Here is a 24,140-nt window from a genome sequence, read left to right on the forward strand (position 1 = left end):
TTCAAATGAGCATGTAGAGACAAAAAATATAGCTATGCACATTGAGCAGCAGCGCTACGGTGAGCCATAGAACGCACGATGGCAACAGTAACAGCGTGGGCAAAATGTTTCAGACCTAAAACCGACGCGGCCAGGAGACGCTGACAGCAGCCGGCGTAGAGGATGGATAAAGGCCAAATCGTCAATGTTAATAGGCGTGTTAACAGTAACGAGTGACAATACGGGTGTCTCGCCTAATGATACGCAGGCCAAGTGATTGATGTCACAGATCTTCGACACTTTAGACATGCGACGGTACGAGGAAGCACAAGTAGCCTTAATCATCAACAGCAACAGCACGAACAACAATCACAGCAACAAATTACCGTTTACGGACTTAACGTTTAGGCGTAAAAAGTGCCGAATTCACAGAACGCATTGTAAGCACTACGTTGAGCGGAATACAATAGTTCAGTTATACAGCGGGTGGCGAGCCATAGTTATCTATATTAACATATCACTGCGTTTACAATGCTTCATATGCGCGATTTTCAGTGTTAAATATTATGTGCTCAAGAACCTATGGTAGGTAAGTAGAATTGGCTTGTTTAGTTACCAATTACCTGATGTTTCGACTGAGAAGGCCGATTCAGAGCGTATGTACTATACCAACAACAAACAATATATGATAGGGAACGCAACTGACAAATCAGAGGGAAGGTTTACATTTGTAAAGTATCAGGCCAGAATGCTATTTATTGAGCTCGATTAGCTAACTGAAGTAATTTTTCAATGCCCATGTACTCACAAAGTAAATATCTACAGAGTTAGATTAAAAAGAATCAAAAGCCATGCTAGGGCTTTGTATCAGTATTATTTCTGTTTTTATTAAAGCCTCTTCGGCGTCTCAAACAATTACTGATGTGGCCATGACAAAACGCAACGCGCAGGCAGACAGACACCGTATAGCGAGCTTTTTTCCTAACCCCTTTGACTCTTCGATATGAGTCAGTTTTGGAAGGCAAGGATGCAAGGCTTGAAACGTGTACTTATCCCACTGCCTTAGAAAATTCGCTCGTCGAAACTGTTTCCCACAATACTGACATGTTGAAACGAACTCTTGTTTCCCTTGCTATAAACGAAAATCGAGCAAGTTCTTCTCATGTATAAAAATGGACCACTTTGGCGATAACCGTTGATTCTTCACGGCATATATTTAACCATTTAAAAGCTTCTGTGAATTAGAAATAAAGGCTGTAGACTTCAATGAACGCAGAGGTTGATTACCCGTAGCATGGATATCTATGGCCTAGCTTTTTCAATTTATTAATCTCGATGGGCCTTGCTGAACTTCAGTAGCTGATGGCAGTCCTTCAATAGGTCGATCTGACATTAGGGTTGTTAGAGTCGCGTAGCAGCAGGTACGACCACCCGAGACCAGCTCTCGTTGATCGCTCCTTTATCGGCTTTGTGTTGCCTTGTCGTGGACCTATTATCCCGATATTATCAACAAAAACTCCAATATACCAATTTCTGCTGTCCGTATTCTCCTTCGCGGAAAATTGTTGTCAATCTGCAATAATGACAGATTTGGTATAAATGCACGGAGCTTTTCAAATAAAATTGGCTCAATTGATCTTTGTTGCCTGTGTCGCCCTACACAGGTATACTCTTTGCTTCACGAACATTGTTTAACATTCGACCCGACTTGCATTCTGACTCTATACAGGCTTTGTAAGCAAGGGCCTTCTATTTGAAATTGACTTCTGCATTGACTTCTGCTCAATAAATCTTTTTTTTTTCGGCTTCAGGCATAGCTGGAAAATGTGTTGTCAAGGCTCGTTGAGTGGCTACTTGTGCTACAAAGAATAGGATGCTGATGCGTATGGACTGAATACAAAACTCTTGAAGCAAGTTTCCTCAACTCTTCCTGCTTACCGGCCATTCCCTTGAGATAACGTAGTCGCCGATTCTATTTCGAATTCCAAGTTCATGGCAGCTAGTTTGTTGAGGAGGAAGACATCGATGAGAAACGGCCATGTTGAGTTCCGCACTGCGCGTCTCTCTCTTTCTCGGTTGAGTTGTTGACTAATAGAAAATGAAGTCGGACGGCCAGATCCGACATAGACACAGTACGCTTAAGCAACGAATACGGTCGGTTGGTTCGGAATGGTTTCGCGCAATAGCGATTATATGTTCACCCAATCGATTGTGATCCAATGTTCTATGAATATCGCTTTAAAACGTGACAGAGATTAGTAAGTCTAAGGGAACGGGAAAGAGCTGAATCACACTTTTAGATGGCACTGACTGTACTGCTGACGCGCGTCGAACGCATCGAAAGAACAGCAACTGAAGTCTCCACCTATCCGACGAGGCGAACACAGTATTGTCATCTAAGGGTCGTGTTGTTTCGATCAGACATATCCTTACACACAAATCTGTACATCCGAGCGAGCATCTGCACCTAACTTATTTCAGAAACCCAATCATCGTTACCATCGAAACAGCGTTTAGGATAGAGGATTTTGAAAAAGCGCTACCTTATTGACGCGGTATTATTTCGAATTTCAGAGTGGTATGTAATTATAGACGTGTGCGTTCCGTCAGGTGTTGGTGGTTTTTTTTCGGTGCTCGGTATGTTTACTTAAACGCCAACGTGTCCAGTTAGAGCGAACAGTCAGTCTCTTGTGCCTGCGGTGAAAGCTCGTTAAGCGCTCGTTTCGTTGTTGTTCTTGTTGCTGCTGCTGCTGCCGCTGTTGTATTGATGACGTGTGCAAACGGGGTATGGCATCGGAAGCACACACGTGCGCGTCTCTACTCATCACAATATCGAGCAGACAACACACATTAAACTAAAGGTGGTACATTAAAGGGGCGATGATAAACATTATAATAATAATATTTATTATTATTACGAGCAGCAGCGTAGCGGTGTCAACATGATGTAAGAGTTCGCGTTTTTGGTTGTACATTAGTAAATGATGAAGGCAATGACATCATTATCGCTAAAGATAACAAACAATGTTAGTAATATAAGCATGATATATACAATTAATAATAAAAAAACAATAGTAATATGATTACTGTTTATATTTACACGTATAATTATTGCATAGCCATTGTGTAGCACTCACGTATTTTGTATACCTTGTTAACGATATTAAAATGTTAAGGATCAGAGAAAGACAATGCAAAACGAACGAATGAAGAAACCAAGTCTAAATGAGGATTAATAATCAAAGAAGATAATAACACAATGAAATTGTCGACATAATAATGAATCTCATAGACAACACAACAATCGAAACATCGGCGTACATAAGAAGGACACACGCACACACGGTAGCGGCAATGCTAGATTCGTGTACTTGATTGTTTTTTTTTGATTAATCGGCACTGACTTGTAGAGTCACCTGCCTTTGTTCTTTGCGTAGGTCTGAGGAGAGGACACGACAGCAGCGAATTAGATAATACTACTATTATAGTAAAAATAATCACAATTAACAATTATAATAATGGATAGAGCAACATCCGGGAACGGAATAGATGCAGCAGGAGACAGACATAGACAGAGATTTAAAAAAAAATTGAAAAAAAAAGGTAGACGAGAGACGTTGGTCGTCGTATTACGTCGAAGCAATAATACTACTGACAATAATAACAATAGCAAACAGCACAGCATATGTCACGAGATATTAACTAAATCGAGTTGTTATTTATTAAGGTAAACTGAGTCATTTAGGTAATAGTTCGCTGATTCCCTCCAGCAGAGCATAAGTAACGCGTCTAAACTTAAAGAGATATGAACCTTGGGTCCGTATCTAAGAACAGGGACATTCGTATCATGTTGGGGATCAGCCTTGATTGACGCAGTGCTAGGCAGTAGACTCGAAACCTTTAGCTTGGGCCGCCTCTATGCTTTTCGTACTCTCAACGTAGCTTTCTCAGCGGCACGTACTGGGATTACTTAGAAATCAAAGACTAATCTTGGATAGTTGAAACCGAGCATTTTCAAGACGCATATCTGCCTGCAAGTTGGTGTGGTCTAGTGTCTGTAGTATGTTTTTTTTTTCAATTAGCTTTGCCTATTTTTGGCCTATAGTAGGAGTTCTACTATCCGACTGGAAAGTTCAGGTGTCATTTATAGTAGATTCTAGGGATAATCTAAAGATAAATCGATCTTTTACAAATGAGATGAGCTTTGATTGCATGACCCTTTTTACTGCACATGATTTCAAACAAGACCTGGACGACGTAAAGGATCTATTTCATTTCACATGTGCTACCAGTTAATGAAAGGTGCGCCATGTGGCATACGAATTAAACTTAGCTGCTTCGTTGTCTGCCTACTGATAATTGACAACGATGATGGGTGGTTCAGTATGATCGGCCGTTTCCTGTATTTTTAGTAATAAACATCGTAAATAAATGATGGACACGTCGTCTGCACGGGCTTCGTGAACAGCTCACACGACTACTACGATCTCTAGAGTTGTGTTGCAAATCGGCGATAATTATTGAAATTTAATTTGATACACCGCTTTTAAATGCAACCCATCACGCGTGTTTTTGCGCGCAATCTTAAAAAAACACGTTACAAAAATCACAACGTGTGGATTTCTCAGATTCTGTTGGCAGAGGCTGCGGGAGGCGCACCCAAAGGGGCTGTAGGACTTCAGCTAACGTCTTTCTATAAATACGAGGCTCCTTCGTCGCCTAACTTGCTCACTTCGTTAACGTTTGTTGTCTATATGAGCTAGGACATTGGCAACCGGCGTTTATTGCATTAGTATTTACAATGTACCCAGTATGATTAAGACATTTGGAAGCTATACATAAGGAAGAATATACAAGTTTCTGTTACTAGTATTGTAGGGTAACCAGCTAATAAACACTACAAGAATATAGGATTTCTCAAATGGTGTCACTCTATCTTGCAGCGTTTCTATTGCTTTATGTTTGGCTAATGTTAGTAACAGAACCGCTAGCGGTAACCATCACGCATGATTACCTGGCTGGATCTATAAGGGGCCCTCGTTTAAGGATCAATACCAGCTACGATACAAACGAGCCAGTGAAGGGCGCAAAGGCGTAGATCGTAATACATGCAAGTGGAACGGTTTGCACTTGAAATAATTAAATAAATATGGGAGTACGCGTCAATACGGAATTATGTATGACAATAGAAATTCAACTTTGTTAAAAAACGTTCTCGAATGACGCAGATGGCACTATAAAAACAACGTTTTGTCACCGTATGGATGACATGACAGCGGGCCAGGCGTTGCTGAAAAAACAATTTGGGTAAGCTTGAACACAGAAATGATCACTTTTCGCTGGCTTCGATATTCCTCACTCAGTTTGATTCAGGTTTTAACCCCACAATCGCAAAGTGTTTTATACTCAATGCTCGTTGTCTTGCAACAAAAAAAAAAATTCGTTTATGAACATAGTTATTATAGCCGAAGACCAAAACGCCCTGATTGTTTCGTCTCTCCGCGTACTACTTTAAGCTATTTTTAATAGAGCTATGGACCTTTAACTGCGACCGGTATATTTGGAGCGATTTCAATTTGATGGGACTCGTATGTGAGACTCATTTGTTTGTTCGCACTCTCGCGGTGTAAGACACGATCATACCCGCCAAAGCGTTATCCCTTTTGTTATTTCGCCTGACGCCTGAAAACGTTTAAAAACATTCTGGCAGATTTCTCCAGCCAGTTAGAGAGGCGGCTGCTTTTTCTTTCTTTTTTTATCTATACATGCGTTCTGTATTTCCACGTGATTCTGTTTAGGCGTTTTAATTTTTTAAAATTATTCTATCAAAAGCGTAGTTCATGTATTTATGGCAGCCCCCTATAAATGATCGTATATACGTAACTCGTAGTATAACTGCAGATTGATACGATTCTTCTGTTTCACCTGACGCACACTAGATGCATATGTTGTGCTGCGTTTTCCCTATCTTTACTGCTTAAATCTGGTACAGGTTATGTATAGCCATTACCTGCGTGGTGTGGTACGTAAGGTTGGCAGTGTTTCGTCGTACCAAACTCGCAGGTCCGAAATAAGGAATCTTGTCCAACTGCTGGTCTGCCGTATCTGGTTGTAATTATTTGTCTTGTCATTGCTATAAGATTCACAACTTCCTAGTCGTCGACAGGTCCATCTCGTTGTCCAGATCCCTTTTCGCTTCTTCCACGAAGAATCTTTCGACGGAATAGTGAAACGAGTGCTCTCTGCGTTGACTACTCTCTCTCTCTCTCTCTCTCTCTCTCTCTCTCTCTCTCTCTCTCTCTCTCTCTCTCTCTCTCTCTCTCTGTTCGTGGCTCTTTGTGCCATACTCTGTTTATCTGGAGCGATATCTGTCCCATATCGGAGCAGTGAGCAGCGCTATGCATTTTACTATCGACGCCAGAGGGCGTCTCGTACATTCCGAGGGGTCCAACACTCTAAGCATAAATCGCGCTATGTTAAGGGCTTTCCTTGCAGTGTATTGTAAGACCCTGCATGCGATTCCTCTCCAGCCCAGCTGTTGCGAGTTCTTTCTCACGGCGAAGAAGAAGCGCCACCTGTATTTGGCTTCACTTGAAGGGAGCAATGCCACTACTTTGGACTATTCACCTAGTCCATGTACCTAATTTTTTTATTCTTCAAACAAACAGTGAAATAAAAATGTATCATTATTATTTTTACTTCGGTTAACTTGAACCTGCTGACGATAAGTATTTAATTCTAAACTCCTGTATAATCAATAAATACACGTTGAAATATTCAATGTATGCAAACATGGGTGTTACTGCAGAAACGAGAGCTGCAAAGCCAAAGTATGAAGTGGGAAATGCAGCCATAATAATAGAAATTTTAATGAACTGGTGCTGGTCCATTCTGTCTCCATTATGTGTCTCTGAAATGAAAGTGGGAATCAATAAATTGCGTCGTTCCTGACCCATTTACGAACCAACTTTATTTTTTTAGTAGAAATTGTTGCAGCTTGATAGAAAAGAATACGAATTAACTAATTGCCTAAAGCTGCCAGCCGCTGACTTTCAAGAACATTTTAAAGATCCTCAGTGATATATTTATGTGAAAAAAGAAGAGTATTACGTTAAATACTAAAACACATCGTATTTAAAAATCACTGACAAAGTAGTAACAACTTCTACCAGTGTCACGCATTCGCTTAGATGCTCTTTGACCGTAACACCGCGAACTGAAGATGGTCTGAGTGAGCACTTGTAAATCTGCACAAAATTAATAAGAAGAATGTAATCGCACGATCGAGCGCAATGGACGTCTACTCATAATTTAAAAGCGTTCGTGAATTGTCTTTCTGATTATGAAATGTAGAGATCTACAATACCGATATTTCTCTAAAAAGGCAAACATTTGCTAAATACGTAATAAACTGTCGGTAGGGGGCGTTAGCATCAAGGGCCGATGGTATAGTAAATTTTGCCTACTTCAGTCTGGTTTCATGAGGCTCCTTTCCAATAAAGATGCGGGTATTTCAGTTAAATTTGGACTCTTTTTTTCTTCTATGTGATGGTTACTGTCCAGATTTGTATCACGGCAGAGATTGATCCTGTAACACTTGCCCTTACGAAACTTTGAAAGTTTCTGCGGTTCCAGCTGCAAGGGTGCGGCGGCGGCGGCTACTAATGTTTGCATATCGACGCGCGATCATGTTCGTAGACTTCTGTAGCTCATATATACTTCAGCACAATGGAAAAAGGGCGAGTTAAAAATCTGACGGGCCCAACGAAGGAGGTGCAGACTTGCTGTCGTATGGCGTGTGCTTGATGCGACTAATTACTTCAAGGAAATCTAGTCCTTTTGGCCTTATCAACACCCGCGTCGAAGCTAACTGGCCGATTAAAGTTCTTTTTTAGACAATCAATTTATTTTCCCAGCTATTGTCACAGACAACTGTGTAGGAATTAATCGGTTCTACCAGCGAAAAAAAACAACAAGACGACCAGGCACGTAACAGGCACTCAGTGATCTGGATCATTTTCGGAAGAAGGTGTTATAAATCTGCAAAGCTCGATATCATGTAAATGAGACTCTGGTGATTATGTTGTGTGTGTATATGTTGTCCTGCTAGAAAACGAGAAGGGGCGGACAGTTTTAGCGCATGCGCAAGCGTTTGTCAGGTGGCAATATATCCACTTTAATTTGTACAGATGATTTCCATTTCAATCGACTTCTCTTTTCCCGCTGTCTTGATGTCACCAGAGAAAAACATCGAATAGGTTTTAACACACTGCTGCTGTCCGCTTTCAAACCCTGATAGGTGTCAAGGTAATAATACTGTATCGTAATGATGCCGCTTCGCGGATTCATTGTTGCATATTTCGATGGTCATCTACGGCTCCGCTGATTCATACGCAACTCCTTCGCGTTGCTTTGTTATAAACATACATAAAAACCAAATGACAAATTACACAGCTCGTTTTGTTCTTTGTTACCCCTATGTTTAAGAGATAATCCAGATGGGGGTATCCGTCCTGCTTGACATATGCTTGTTCTCGCTATCCATTTTCGGGCCGATGCTGCAGCCGCGGCCGTTACACAACAAAGTCAAGTCTTCGAATAGTGGTAGGCGCCGTCATGAGCCCCCTTCCCCAGCTTGTTCGCCTCCTCGCATCGCAGGAGCTTCCACACGGGTGCGTTGTTTTCGCCGTTCAGTTTTAACTTAGCCTGCGGTGGGCTAAGACACAGAAACTTAATGCATGTGTGTCCACTTAGCCTTATTAATACGCTGCCAAAGCAGCCAACAAATCATTGATTTTAATTAGACCTATATTGAAAGTATACACATCTAACATATGAGTGAAATGATCTTACGACGTTCATTGTGCTGTCTAGGCAAAAAATGACAACGAAAGGATAAGTGTCCAAGGATACCTAACGGATTTATATTAATAAGATCGCAGTTTAGGATACAAATTCAAGGATATCAGTGGTAGCGCGGATTTCCCTTCTTCAGGACCCGCAAAAGGTAGGGGCTAGGACCCTAGGTTACTTTCTCTACAAAAATCTAACCAAATATTTTTCGCCCCCCATCCGACGCGCGTTTTATTCGTTTGCTAGCTTTCTTCACGCATGCGCTGCGAAACGCCTTATTCTAAATGTTCACGTATTGACTGTGTGAACTGAATAGCGTAATTTTTTTTTTTACTAATTTTACGTTTCTGGAAAATGCTGTCTAACGTCAGACTAAACCATCATCCATACCTGCATTTGGTTACGTTACATAGCCTTTTCAGTATAAGATGGCTCCTAGAGTGGTGGCATAACGATAGAATTCTAAAAAACAGATAGGTAATAAAATAGTTTTTAGTTTAAGAGGTATTTTTTTCTTTGATCCTTTCGGTAGATGGGCATAATGCAGCTACTAGTGTTTTTTTAGCTATTTATTACTTGTGGAAGGCGCTCGCTGTGCTCCTCAACTAGCTATGAATATGCATACGCTGAACATATCGACTCTGATATGTTTTTTTTCCTAATTTAATAATTTGCTAATTTCGACATCCAATTAGGCAAGAGATTATTCTGGGCGGTATGCTCGTCGCAAGCATATGTTGTTTTTATAAATATAAGTGTAATGTGTGTGTGTGTGTTAACGGAGATCTGAAGCTCGTGCCAGGGAGGACAATTCACCTCTTGCGACAAGGAAGGGAAAAAAAGGCCAGTCGTCGGTCGCAACGGAACTCGTTGTATATGCATGTATAGGACGAGTAAGCTGTGAAGGCGACGTAGATAACGTGTTTAAGAAGCGTGGGGTAATCAGGAATACAGCCCTCGCACCGCATTTTTACGACATGGCTTTTATACGCTCAATTTTTCCACTTAGTTACCGCTGCGCTTTCACCAACCCATCGCAGTAAACTAACTTATCTAAAATTGTTCTGACTGGTTAGTGGCATCTTTACCTTCTGAGAAACTCACGTGGTATGCCGCGGCCGTTTGAGTCAGGTGAGAAAGCAAATGGGGGCTTGTTCATTTGCAGTTGTTAGCTGAGTCATTGTTCGCAGTATGTACTTTTAGGCTGGAGCAGTTTCTTGTCAACAAACAAGTCTTCCTTGACGCCAGTTAAAAATGTCATTGTTGTCCTACGTTAATGTTATCTTATGTTTGCGTAAGACAAGTTGCTCGTCGATGCAAATAACAGTTGATTGGCGACGCTACATTTTTCCCTATGGGGTATTATCCTCAATTAGATACTTAGGTTGCTCTATTTGGCTTATGCATAGTCAGACGACCCCACGGAGCAAATATCCTCTCCTGCCCCCGTCGTCTGGGGGGCTGTGCTTCTTGGCCACTGTTGTTACCCTTACACCGCTACCATTCGGTGGGGTAATGCCGGAAGAACAACATCATCAACAACTGTTGTCGACAACCCCTGCACATCATCAGCTTTGGTGGCTGGTTTTGTCATTATTACAGTTGAGACCATTTTGTTGGGCGTGCGTGCATTGCCTCGTTGGCTAGTAGCAGCAGCAGAACCTGTGTACGCTGATCGCCGTAGCTTAGGGGGTTGCTGCAATTTCCATAGAGCGGAACAGAAACTGCTCTTCGTTTCTTTCGGCTCTCGTCGGTAACGATCGGATCGTGGGTAAACCGGGAGGATGGCGTAGCGCCACAAAGGCAGAATATGAAGTCAGCATTATTTCAGCTTACTGCCATTAAGATAATCAGGTTAACTCTCAGATATTAGCTATGATTTGCATACGCCTATTGTTGTAACCCTGCAAAGGTGTAACAAAAGTAGTAATTCAAACAAGGTATAATAATGCAGAGATTGGCTAGTATGAAAAAAGCTGTAGCATCGATCACTTGATGGAATGAAGATTGGTCAAGATGATACGCGATTTGACTGGACAGGGTCCCTATTTTGCCCATTTAATGTTGGAAAAGCTAGCAATAGGCAATCCATATCTCCGAGACGCTGTCTAAGCCTGGCAAATTACAACCAATGCGTGAATCTTTCCGGGACTATTGCGTTCCATCAGAATGAAAAGTCAAATCTCATAGTAAGTAGTAGTAGTAGAATGAACCTCTAGAGCCTGAAGGCAATCGCTAGACTGTTAACTTTTATCCTGCTCACAGTTTTTGCGAATCAGTCAGGCAGATAACCGCTGCCTAACCTGGAAACGGTATTTTGGAATCTGTAACGCTCTAACCTTTGATGGGCATGACGTACACCTACTGCTGTGTTTTTTTAACAATCTCATTCCATTGATTCCATTCCAGGAAAGGAGCCATTCCTTCAATGTAGTATTAACGTCAAATTTTTTAACGATTTTTACCATTACTACCATTATCGGACCTCATAAATCTTAAAATAGCGTAGTATTTCCAGCGTAGTGAAGTTTAGCACACAGAAGCAGATACAGATGTGCTTAAAGAAATTACGGTAATTTTAAAGACACAACTTTATGTTGTGTAAAAGTCCCTACTTCTAGATATAATCAAATAAGTGCAACTTACGCATCACTTCAGTACACTGTATGAAACGTGCTCAACTAAATACGCAACGTAATTTTCATAACTGCGAAATAACTGATAACGGCAACGTGTGCCAATAAACGATGAGTCAAGCATAGAGATATGATAAGAAATTTGCAGTGCCAGTGAGTTAGACATGAAATTACTGGCTACATAAACAAATTCACGCAATCGTTGATAAATTCGTATGATCTGACGTAAACGTAAATTAGATAATATGCAATGAAGAAGAATGAAGCAGAACTTCTATAATAGAATAATAGTATCGGTGTTACGGAGTTATTATGTCTACGATCGAAAATTGGAGGATGTATGGATTATCCCGAACGTGTCGTTCTTCAATTAGAAGAAACGATCACGACAAAAGTATGCACAGCGATCTACGCTTTCTCACCTCCAAACAGTAAAACTTTCCGTACGCGTGAACGGCCTCTGCTCGAGACGGCGACGCAGACCAAGAGTAATCGACTCCATCTTCATCTTATATCGCAGCAAATGCTATGAATTTTAACACTATGTGAGAAGCATATGTAAATGGGTCCATTGAATGGGGCTATCCTTGGATGTCACACATTAGCATAGTCGTTCTTATAGTAGTTCTAAATAAGTTAGCACAAATAGCGTCCAAGTTATTCCTCATGTTGCCTATCTAAATAGTTGGGAAAATTTGAAAGTTTGTTCAACAATGCAAGGACCGTCTTGTAGTTGGGTATCCTCAAAACACGCACGCACACCCCTGGCGACGAATATACTTATTTGTCATCTAATTTCTTTCGGTAATGGCTTTTTATGTTCATCGCAAGAAATAAAAATCTCTGTTATTTTATTTTGCGACGTGAGACACTTGTAATTAGCCCACAACGGCCATTCTAGTATCCGATAGGACCAATACATTGAAGTACAACTCGATATAATAAAAAAAAAACATTAAATAAACATTGTAGTACGTTTTTATCCAAGTAACATGATGCACATTGAGAAATACTATTTTTCTTATTGTGACAATGGTCAATAATGGCCCATTCAATATCGGATAAATAACGTTATTTCTGTAGTTCTAAATAACCTTCTGATATACAGTCGCCCGAACCAAAGTGTGTGACTGAGTTCAGACCCACGGAATAATAACTGTTATTACTATTATCTCTTCATGATATGCTTCAGTTTTTTAATATTCACAATTGAGACGCTTGTACGAAATTGTTTCTTGTTACTACTCCAGCGTACGATTGTGACGCAGCCTTGTTACTATAATTAAAATACTATGCCCTATAGTGAGATTGGGGTGCTATTATCGGGATCGAATTGTAAGATGACAATCGATTAGAGATGAATTACTGATTCCATGCTACCCCGCCTTCTTCCATTGGAGGCCAGGCTACCGCCGCAGACGTGAACCGGCGATGTCCTTGAGTTGTTGCTCCAACAACTGACTAACAACTGCCTCGTTCATTCTTTTTCTGAGGCATTACTACGGGTGCCGGAAGGTCGACCGGGTACCCGGTTTATCCGCCCATAGAATTAGATGCGGCTCCGGTATCTAATTCATTTGAGTATTGACTCGCCTTGTTCCACCCCCGAAAAGATACCCCTCTTGCTGTTGACGAGAATGACAACTGTAACAACAGTCATCAAAGTTATAATAATGTGTGGGGGTCATATATTCGTACGGTACGCTGCGTATTACTAGTTTATCATCAGTACTCGGATCAAGATAGAAATAGTTCGGAGATTTTATGCCGGTTAGTATCTTTCGCTGTGGATGCTACATACTTCCTAGTTCACTATATACTTCGCTTCGCCGATGGTTTTCCGCAATTTGCGGCTCAGATCTCTCCATACATAATAATTATTGTTACTATATTATCGCATTTTGAAACACTGCTCTTTCGAAAGGCTAGTGACTACGTCACTGTATCCTCCATTAAACTAAGTAAATAGTATAGCCTTATTCTATCGCTCGTCCTGGACAACAACGCTGCCAGGTATCTTGCGTGCCACGCATGATTTCTTAACTATCGAACCGTGACGTTTGGCAGAATACGATTTAAGGCCAATGCCTAGATTGAATTGTGCCTTGTACCGACATAAAGTAAGAGTCGCACCGTCTCTAGACCTGTTTTCTATTGACAATAGGATAACCAGAGCGAATCGTACTCAAATGGCTATCAAATCTGTCTCTTCATGCATTGCCCTTAGACACTCGGCTTCGTATATGGCCAATGACTATTTTGCACAACTGCCTGCGGTTTTTGGCTTTATGACACCATTTCCATTAAGTTCAATGGAGCAGTAAGTCCTGTAACGAACTAGTGGCGGTATCTGCTCAACGTATACAGTTGAAAGGTTTTAAGTTGAGCGAAGTTAACCGAAAGGAATGGTAATAATTAAAAATCGAAATCCAATTGGCATTGTAGGTGACGTGTCCTGCATGTCCTGGCCATCCGTATTCTGAAACATGCTATATCATCAGAAGCCATTTCTAGCAAATAACATAAGTAGCTAGTGAGCACCTGACGCAGGTGATGCCATTCTTATAACTATACGACGTCTGGACACGTTCAAGCAATTTGACAACAAATATAATCGACATGAAAACTACAGAATAGAACAGAGCTTGAAATTGTATGTGGCAATGGCCTATGGAATACAAGTAGATAAATAGAATTGCTAATGCTAAAGTTAAAATAGTATTTACTGCGCACAAACTGCGGCATTTAGAACGCTCGGACTCTAACGATGTATGGCGTCATTGAACGTGTACCATTCCTATGAGGTTGTGCCTGATCCTCGGCGTTCACTACAGCAAATCGATAAATGATGGCCGCAGTACCCAGTATTGCACCCCACTGAATACGCTCTAACGCAAACGCCGCGATTAAAGCATGCGTACCAGCTGCACATACGTCTGTCAACGAGCTAAGTTGCTTACGTCGTTTGGCTGGAGGACGCTACCAAACTGCAAAGTTCCCACGCTAACTCTACCGCTTATAACTAATACTACGATCAATAATAATACAGCACCGCCAAACCATCGATTACTGCTCTCAAAATGGACCGAAAAGAGTTGCCGGCACTTAACACGTAAGTGGCGATCAAAATGGCGATGACGGCGATGAAGACGACGATGATGACGATTATAACGACGCCGACCTGTAAAACACCTGAAGCGTAACCACACCCATACCGTTACAGACAGTTTGACGCTCTACCGGCTACGCTATCAACGGCCGTTGACAGATCGTGTGGGCTTTGTACACTCAAATGCTAGGCTGCTTTTGACTTGTGACCTGCCCTCCGCGAATGCTATCCCCATAGCACGACTAGAAACTGGGCGAGTTGTGACGGACGTTAAGATGATCAACACCGCTGTTGCTTGGAGGTCCGACGCTGTAACGTACGCCGCTCTATTCTGACCGCCATATTGACGACAACATGGGAATCGGTTTCCTGCTTATTTTTCTCTCTTGATCGAATAAGGGTTAACAGGCAAACGGCCATTTTGCCCAAATCTCTCAACGCCAAATGAACGGTTCGTCGGCGATGTAACGTTGAAGACATAGTCGTATCGATTCTTCGCGGTTCGTTTGATTGTGCGGCATTTCGCCGTGTAGCGTGGTTACATGAGTGAATTGCGGTTTGGCTATGCTGTGTTAGGGGACGCGTTAGGAAATCTTCTTTGCTCCACGAAGGGCAATGCTTTAGCAGCAACAGGCAGCCATTGCCGTTGGGTCGTCGCACCGTCAGCTTTACCAAGACAGCTGCTACTGACACTATTACCATAAGCACTACCATCGCCACTACTTCGACCGCTGCTGCGGTTGCTGTTAACGCGATGTCTGCCAAATGGTACCCCCTGCCACCTGCCATCCCTACCGCCCTGGCCACACTCATTTAATCACGGACCAACTACAGCGGCTCCCTACCGCTTTTGGCCACAACAACTACTGATACCGTCTATTGCTACTGCTGCTTCGACGATTACAAGCAGTGGTGATAATAGGTAGCTGACGAGGCATGCAAACGAGCAAGCGCACACGCGGCCCGTGGCTCCACACTCCTCAAACGCAACTATACATATACAAAACTGACCAACATCTAGATGGTAAGAATGGGAAGGACCAGCCCAGCTTAGTACGAAGCTGGCTGTCGTCGAATGGTATAGGTGACGCCGACTGCAGCGGAGATCTCACCCATTATAGGCAGCCAGCAGACAAACATGAGCAAAGACGGGGTCATTTTAGGGTATTAAATCTTATAGCATATATATATATATATATATATAAATAATTGATGCATTTGGACATCAGAAAAAGCGGCCTACATACTTTGTACTCCTCTTCCCGATTAGTAAGGTCGTTTGGCTATCGAACACAGCCGAAGCTCTGAAGTCTACACTTCGTATAAACTAACACTTTCCGATCAAAGGGAACCGTTTTTGTTTAATCAGTTTGGAACGGTTACTGATTTTGCCGGGTATCAGAATTTATACCGTGAACGATTGGCGGCCCTAAGGCTCTCGTCGGCATGTTTTGGAAGCGCATGAATTTACGGATCGCTTATATGCAAGGTGGCACAACAATCTGTTACGAACATAAGTAAGAGGCCTTTCAAACTACCAAGATGTCTTGGGTACATCTAATAATTTTGGAAAATAGTATACATACGACAGTCATCGCAGATTATAATCTAGCTCTGTAATCTTCCCGATCACTTGCAGTTTAGTGCCTATGCACAGCCAAGTGCGAGACGTCTATAGCCCACTTCAAAGTGGACTGGCTGTTTGGTTTTGTCTGCGGCTACGCTATACCGCATATGCCCATAGGGCTGTGTATCTCTGATACTAGTGGCGAGGTCAATGATTGATTTCATTGACGGCATCAACTGTACTTAGAAGCAACCTATTTCACCTCTAGCCATACAAATGGTTCAGTCTTTCCTGGGTATAAAAGACATTAGTTGGCCTATAGTGAACGCCACGACTTGCTACCTGTGACAAGCACACAATTATATGAGTCAACTTAAGATAATGCTGTGATAAACTTCAAATAGCCAACACCCTCAATCGCAATTCAAGCAGTGTTGGCCATCAGCGACAGGGAAGCTGTAAAAACTTTAAGATCGTTCAATAAAAAAAAAGTTTTGCACGTGCATTCGCTAACTGCGTAACTAATCTGCCAAGGCATATCAGTTTTTATGATTTGTTGATCACGACGTAACGCTTTCCAAGCGATTATATTCGAAAATAAAGTATCTTTTTATTTGAACGGGAGCTCCCCGTTTGAAACAACTGAAAGATGCAGCTGTTCAAGCCTTCGGTGGCAGCTGAAAAGGAAAACGCGTTTTTTTCTCGGACAGGTGAATTGCTTAGAAAGAAAATAAAGAACTATTTTTGGACCCAAAGCTTTTAGACGACGCCATTGTTGCTTGCGAACACAGTTCAATAGGCAGCGTTTTTCGTACAAATCTACAATGAATATAAACATCGGATACTATACTTGAAACTTTCGGTCAATTTTCAGCAGTGACGTTACAACGTTTCGTGATTTTCTGAGTCGTTTTTGTTTGATTGGGACACTTATTATCCTTCATCTGACTTTATGTACCGCCTGATTCGTTTCTGCTTTATCTTAATAAAGATTATCTTAATAATCTTTCTATAGGATTCATACATTTACCAGGCATCCGCATGTTATAGAAATTATTGATTTAATATATATATATATATGTATGTATGATAGTGATCCACAGCGTTCAGACAGGTTCAAGATGAACCTTTTAATATGAGCAAGATAATGAGATAAATATTGGAATTAATTGGACACAGTGAAAAAAAAGCCGTACAACAATCGTTATATATCTATAATTGGTTCCATCTCAACACACATGTTTGCTTGCCAGTGTTTTATCTGAACTAAGATAGAGTGACCCTAGGTACTGATCGGTGTGCAATATGAACGGCGGCTCTGACAAGCTTCTAGGAACGATGGAAAACTTAACATTGTAGTTACGCCTACATAACTTGGCGGCGTATTGCAATCCTGTCCTCCTCAGGATTATCTATGGATAATACTTCAAAATTACAGATTCTAAAAAAAATTATAACATATAATTGTATAATAGTATATAATAGATAATAACCGTTGGTTCCGTTAGGCGTGCTCCATGGTCGCGCCTGAATTTATACTCAAGAATAGCAATAATAAGTACTGCAGAACAACAATTCATTGCCATCGGACGTGCGAATATCAATCTTACCGTGCAACGATTCTTTGAATCCGAGCACGGGGCAGAATAATAATGTAGGGCTAGAAAGTTAACGCTTGGCATACCTAGTGCTTTACGCTAAGTCTGAGCGCGTTCGGGCTCAATGTTTACGGATCTCTAAGACAGATATGAACGTTTGGCTACCATTCATCGCTTTTCTAGACCTTCAACTATATTTCATTTTATAAGAAGACTAGTAAAACAAGCGTGCAGCTCGCACTGTTGTATTTAGACGGCTCAGATGTTCAGTGACAAATTTCATTCAGGACGGTCAATGAGCCCAACAACATTGTTAGCAAAACGACTAATTCATCCTCATAAAACGCTATTTGACACTGAAGTAAAGAGGATCGGTACAAAATGGAGAGGAAACTCTTGCGGTAATCTCCGTGTTGGATGACAAGCACGATCACGCACTGTGATTCAGCTGGCAGTTATACTGTAACTCAGCTATAGAATTTTGTTTATGCAGGCACACAACTTGCGAACATAACTTCCAAAAATAAAGAAATCAAACTAAAGATATGATTGACATTGCGACAAAGTTTAGAGCCGACTAACTATTACCGACAATGATTGCCCCAGTCACTTGCCCCGTTCCATCGATATCGTTTTGTGTCCACTTGATAGTTATGCCAGCTCAATTGCAGCCTGATTTTAAGTTGACAAGCGTAAAATTTGGCACTGAAGTTAGCAAAAAAAGAAACCTGTCTTCGTTCTCCTGTTCCGTACTGGCATATAATATGCCCAAAAGCAATTTGTGGGTTAGGTCAACAATGTTGATTGCCAGTGGATTTTGTATTCGATGGCCGTTTTTATTCGCTTCACATTAGAGCCCTGCCTCCCACGTTCTTTGTATGTGTCTAAGGCAAAGCTGCGATGAAACACGCACAGACCGAAGTGAGCTAACATTTGGCTAAGCGTAAAAAAGAGAGTAACAGAAAATGAGCTAATAACATGAGAAACATGCTTTGTTCTAGACCATTTTAACGTCCATAGGTGGCCAGAAGATGTCCACAAGTGTGTCCTTGTTACGTTGTGCTGCCTATCAAACGGACGAATGTAACGGATGTCGTCGTCCACGGCTCTATTTATGTGCATGTATTCCATACAGACTATACACGGCCTCCTCAAGTGGAAATATGTATGGTACATAGCAATTATTTAAAGAACATTAGTAACGCATAAATCCCTAGAGTATTTTTCTAGAGGAAGAGCCTTTTAACGCGTGGTGCCTATGAAAACATTTTAGGCGTATGAACTGTACTTTTGTTTGTTCTTACGCACGTGCCGTCGGCACAAAGTGAGTATCTAACAGGTCATCACTTCGATTGACAGGAATTGCCTAAACTGCAAACGTTTTGATAACAGAACCGCATACTTCCATATACCTTTAGGGCTATTACCGGACCCCTATATGTAGCTTTGGATTCAAAATTCATTCTATAATATGTAGATAAATGTTGCGTACAATTTGCTTTTCATTAGTTAATTACATTATTATATACATATTAGTTACATTAATATAGCCATTAACTAACTATAGAACATTTGTAATACTAGCGGTCACGAAGTCGTGTTTTGTGTCCCTTATGCTCGTCATACGCAATATTCAATTTTCTGTTTCTGTTTTTTCACTAACTCTTCCTAGCATTCACTATAATTTAATGTACGATGCCTACCCTAAAAGTAAAAGGAATATGGACATAGCGTAGAGCTAGGGGAAAAGAGCAAGAAAAGCAAACTGTACATTTCTGTGCATATGGACCATAGCAGTATTCTCAGATTCCACCTGCAGCTTCTCCTGGTCTAATGGATACGTCAATCAGCATCCAGATCGCTAGGGATAAAAATATACCATCATTTTGCTGATAGTGACCACGTATGACTACAATGTAACTTTCGTATGACTTATTTTTGACAATCAATTGAGCGGCGCTATTCTGACAGAAGTGCTTTTATCTTTGACTGAAGAGACTGGATGTTGCGGAAGAATATATTGTTACGGTAAATCGCCTGAAAAAGGTACTAATAGAGAGGGTCAAGCACAATCAGCCAATTCTGAGTGGCTGGATAAAGGATCAGATCTATACGCTTCGACACTGTTCACTTTCGAAGTCAAATGTTAAAAATTGACATTGACGGTCTAACTAAGAGGCTGAAATTTTCACTCGAATCAAATCATGACTGCAGGGTGATTCGCCTATCTATGACCGCTGCAATTTTAAAAAAATTAAGATATAATGCTTACTAGTAATGAATCGTCTCGGCGGTTATGACCTTAAATCATCAAGGGCAAAGTACTCAATACGCCAGTAGCACAACGAATCGTTAAAACTAGCCCCTCTAGTATGCGTGCAGGATGTCGGAAGTCATCGATGCAATGTGATTTCGTTTGTTTCCTTGGAAGCTTATCGTTGGCATGTACAAGTTATTTTAGGGGCATGTTAGCTTCTCCGTTTTATAAAAAAAAAGTTATTGTTTTAGTTGAGCATGATAAGCAAGCAATCTATTTTAAGGTGTGAAAACCACTGTGCATGCGAAGTGCTACTTTAGACGTTACATAATAGACGATTAAAGAGGATAAAAGTTTTACCATAGCTTATTGATAAAAATGCATAGGTAGTACAAAATCGCGGTTTGGCTCTGTGAAAATATAGCTGATAGTAGTATTTATGAGCATCGTGAGCAGACTTGTAGTTAGAGATTTTGGCGTTTGATTATCGAGCAGAGACGATAAGATGGAAGAACAACAGCTTTTAAAAGAGAAAACCTTATGGGTGCCGGAGGAAAAGACAGCAATCAACACTGTAAAAACCTGTAGTGCGAGAAAAATACTTAAAGCAAACTGCACAAGGGAAACTATAGCATAATAGACCGCAAGCTACGAAATAAACCATTGGACATGCATTTACCGCTTGCTGATTACCCCGCTTAAGATTTGTTTGCGTTCGTAGTTATGGCGCGGTATCGTAAGATCAAGTCAGAATTGGCGAGCACAATACGGTAAGCCTTTTGAGGCCTGATTTTATGTAAAACAACCGCGTACACTGTGTCTACTTTGTGTGAGAAAGAAAGTTCTTTTCGACAATGGTTCAACATACATATTCAATAAGGAATTGTCAAATCAAAGAAGTCAAAGACGGCAACGGGAATTACTTCACCAACTTGATTGAGGGTATCTGAGAAACCAATTGATTACGTCAGTCAATTGATTGTTTTATACCTCGGTAAGAGCAGGTCTTCAGTTGCTCATTAAAAATCTGATTTATTTCTCGTTTGTGAATCAGCGACTAGCTTAAGAAACGTTCTGACAATTATTTTTCTACCTGCCCGACTAAACGCGTGGCAAAAGATCCCTATTCCTGAATAATCCTGCAGAGCTATACGTTCCGATAGGTGGACCTTGTCAACAAAGAGATACAACGTTGAGCGGTTACACACCACAAATAAGCTATCCTTCGTTCAAACGGAGGCAAGAATAGCTTCACTTTCCGAATATATTATTGCCAAATGATAAGAAAACCGATCTATTTTGCGTCTAGCTTAGTTCGGTACACGCAAAGATTTCACAGCATCAATAGAACTTCGACGAAAGACATCTATGTCGTAGTGGCCCTATTGACCTAGCAAAAAACAGTTAAGCAAATAATTAACAGAACAATTATGACGCAATAGCAGACGATCCCGCTGACACAAAGCCTAGAGTTATTTTTGCTTTAGGAAAATGGTACATATTTTTCTCTAGTCAAAGGGACAAAGGTCACAATTTGTTTTTTTTTTTCTAGCGGCAATTATATCTAATCAGTGCGCATGCGTTCAAAATAATATAACGATTTCACATGGAGACGCCGCTTCTAGGGGTAATGGCGGCTTGAAAATATGACAATTGAAAGCAATTGCATATTTGTTTATATCCCTTTTCCTTGAACATGAAGACGACGTCGTTTCCAAACAATAATGTTTTTGGCAGCACAGGGCCGAAAGAATGGAACGAAGGTCACTAGAAGGTGGAGTATATAGCGGCATTATTGTTGTTAAATGATGAAATAGAGAGGCTGTAATAGTATAAGAAGCAGTTCGCGGGAGGCAATTTTCACAAAACAAGCTGTATGAGCGTGTAGATTGCGCGGGGGCTTCTAAGCGGGCAAACAGGTATTTAGCAAAAAATAACGAAGCCTTTCAGGAAAATATGTTAAAACTAAACAAAATTCCAACACCGGTTATAATAATATTCAAGTCATATGAATTGACCCTGAAACTACTACTAAATAATCTTTCGTAAAGAATTATGCTTAAATATTATACACACTTTTACTATGTGATTGAAAATCGATAACACTTCTGTTACATTAAAAATATAAAGGGAATCAATTTCTGCTAAGTTAAAAAATGAAGCCTAGCAATTTTAACACCTACCCTATATTGACTAATCAAAGATAAGAGGGAAATAGACCTCGCTTTATTTGTAAATCGGATTTATGTACCTTTGGTATATTGTTGATGAGCGCTATGGCTGCATTTCCTTTCTGCCGTCCGCGTAGCATAATCAGGTATGATAAAAATAAGTTAAGTACGTACTTCTGTTTTCGCATATTTGCAGCTCTACAACGATTTTTTGCGCATTTTACTTCAATCAGACAGTTTTCGCCTTCGGGGCTAAAAGGCACCCCTCGCTAAGATTAGCAAGACAATGGTAAGAAGATATAAGAAATAACGACCAAAATCATATTAAATGAAATCCACAAATGTATTAAGGAAATAGCTTATGACGATAATCATCGTGCAAACGGCATTTACTTTTTTTAAACATTTTCTGATGAATCCAATGAACAATGCCGAGATTGTTTAAATCTACACGAACGTAAGTATGCGTTCTTACTTCCACCTTCTTCGTAGTCATCTTTTAAGTTACACATAACTGCGCAGCGTTAAGTATTACGATGGCGGTCAGCCGCCTGAAGTTATGTTTGACGGCACTCCCGGACGTAAACTGGCAATATTTATTTTTAAGCTACTTAAGTAAAGTTGCTTTGGATAAACAGCTGCATATACACAATCAATTGTGCCCGCTTAGTCAGCGATAGCATGAAATATTGACTACCGAACATGTCTATACTGCACTGCACTTGAGTCATAGACGCCAGTTCTAGGATAGCAGTCAAAATCTAGCGCCTATTCTTCAAAAGAGGACATTAGAATATTATCGAAAGCCAAAGATACGAGTGCAGAGCGGAGCAAATACTTTACTAGTTTTATTAAATAGATCCCTATTTCTCTTCTAGATATTTACAGTATTTACTAACTAATCTAATTAATCTACTAATCCTTGTTAGGAAGCATCAAAAGCATTTTAAATATAGACATGCATCCATAACAGCTTGACGTGCTAAGCTTTATATGTTATATCATACCATATTTATGATGGCTCCACAAGCCTGGCTAATGCTAATGTCATGGAACGGTTCCTGGAACGATCAATGTAAATTATGTTCACATAGCCATTTTCAACCTTTGATTCCATTGTACACTATACACATGCCAAGCCATTCTACGGCCAGTTACCCAACCAAGCTACCCAGCGGTTGAACTTTTGGGCAGCGAGAAACATGATATAGATCATAAGGTTGCCTACAACTAATAAAAACACAGTATCCTTAAGTTCATGGAACTATACGTCTGTTCGAAAGACAAGTTTTTTTCAAGTCTCATCTCTCATAGCCCCCGTTGTGTAATACTGCAGGTCGACTCCCGTGAACTTTTGTTGTATCAAGCTTTCTTGGAGGATCGAAGTTGATGATTAGCTGAAACGACAAGCGAGATCCTCAGAAATAGCGTCCCCGCCAAGAAATAAACAAATGTGTTATGGGTTGTCCGGTGCGATACCAAGGCTCTTTTGGAGAATCAAAGTTTTTATTGGGCTAAGATACTTTCCTGTGAAACGAACCCAGACTAAGCTCACCGCACAACTTTGAAGTGAAAAGATCGTGAAGCGGATGAGAGACACAATCGGTAAAAGCCAAGTATTAAAGACGAAGCAAGGTTTTCTCGCATTTTTTCAGATTATTCTGGGAGAGACTTCTGCCAGCACGGCGAGAAATGTGTACTCCTACGAATGTAAATCGATTAACACATGTTAACGGTTGGCCGAAAGATATAGCATATCACGATCCGCAATAAAAACATTGTCTCGGTTTTGACTATGTTGATAGTCAACTCCGATTCTAGGCTCTACTGCACATGGAAGCAACTGCTCCCGTAGAGAACAAGCTTCATCATATTTCTAGGCCTACGTCTCTTGTTTGGAAAATCTTATCTGCAATATTGAGAGAGCCCAGGTAGGTTATCGCCGTGGGCCATATACACAGTTTGAAAGA

The 24,140-nt window shown here is 40.8% G+C and overlaps 2 protein-coding genes and 1 long non-coding RNA gene across 21 annotated transcripts in view; 2 read left to right on the plus strand and 1 right to left on the minus strand.

Moving 5' to 3' along the window:
* Rab3-GEF (Rab3 GDP-GTP exchange factor) overlaps window positions 1-2,515 on the plus strand; it is a 36,529-nt gene extending 34,014 nt beyond the window's left edge. For all 10 annotated transcript variants that reach the window (XM_022808934.2, XM_022808935.2, XM_086990859.1 and 7 more), the window contains one exon: window positions 114-2,515. In XM_022808934.2, coding sequence (XP_022664669.1) covers window positions 114-256 — 143 coding nt within the window. In that variant the 3' untranslated portion in view covers window positions 257-2,515. The remainder of the gene's footprint in view (window positions 1-113) is intronic.
* Window positions 1-24,140, minus strand: part of LOC147755143 (uncharacterized) — a 45,750-nt gene that overhangs the window by 16,672 nt on the left and 4,938 nt on the right. For 2 of the 10 annotated variants that reach the window (XR_015328999.1, XR_015328998.1), the window contains exon 1: window positions 1,918-2,048. The exons of 1 other annotated variant lie outside the window; for it this stretch is intronic. This is a non-coding gene — a long non-coding RNA (uncharacterized LOC147755143). Of the gene's footprint in view, window positions 1-834; window positions 8,696-9,222; window positions 9,295-9,936; window positions 22,228-23,177; window positions 23,232-24,140 lie in introns of those variants that run through there. 7 more of the 10 variants (XR_015329005.1, XR_015329001.1, XR_015329002.1 and 4 more) reach the window with 7 other exon arrangements.
* LOC111251864 (uncharacterized) overlaps window positions 8,667-24,140 on the plus strand; it is a 69,900-nt gene continuing 54,426 nt past the window's right edge. The window contains exon 1 of the mRNA XM_022808943.2: window positions 8,667-8,986. The gene's annotated coding sequence lies outside the window, so the exon portion shown is untranslated. The remainder of the gene's footprint in view (window positions 8,987-24,140) is intronic.

Source organism: Varroa destructor, unplaced genomic scaffold (genome assembly GCF_002443255.2).
Source record: "Varroa destructor unplaced genomic scaffold, Vdes_3.0 BEIS01000005.1, whole genome shotgun sequence".
Classification (NCBI taxonomy): domain Eukaryota; kingdom Metazoa; phylum Arthropoda; class Arachnida; order Mesostigmata; family Varroidae; genus Varroa; species Varroa destructor.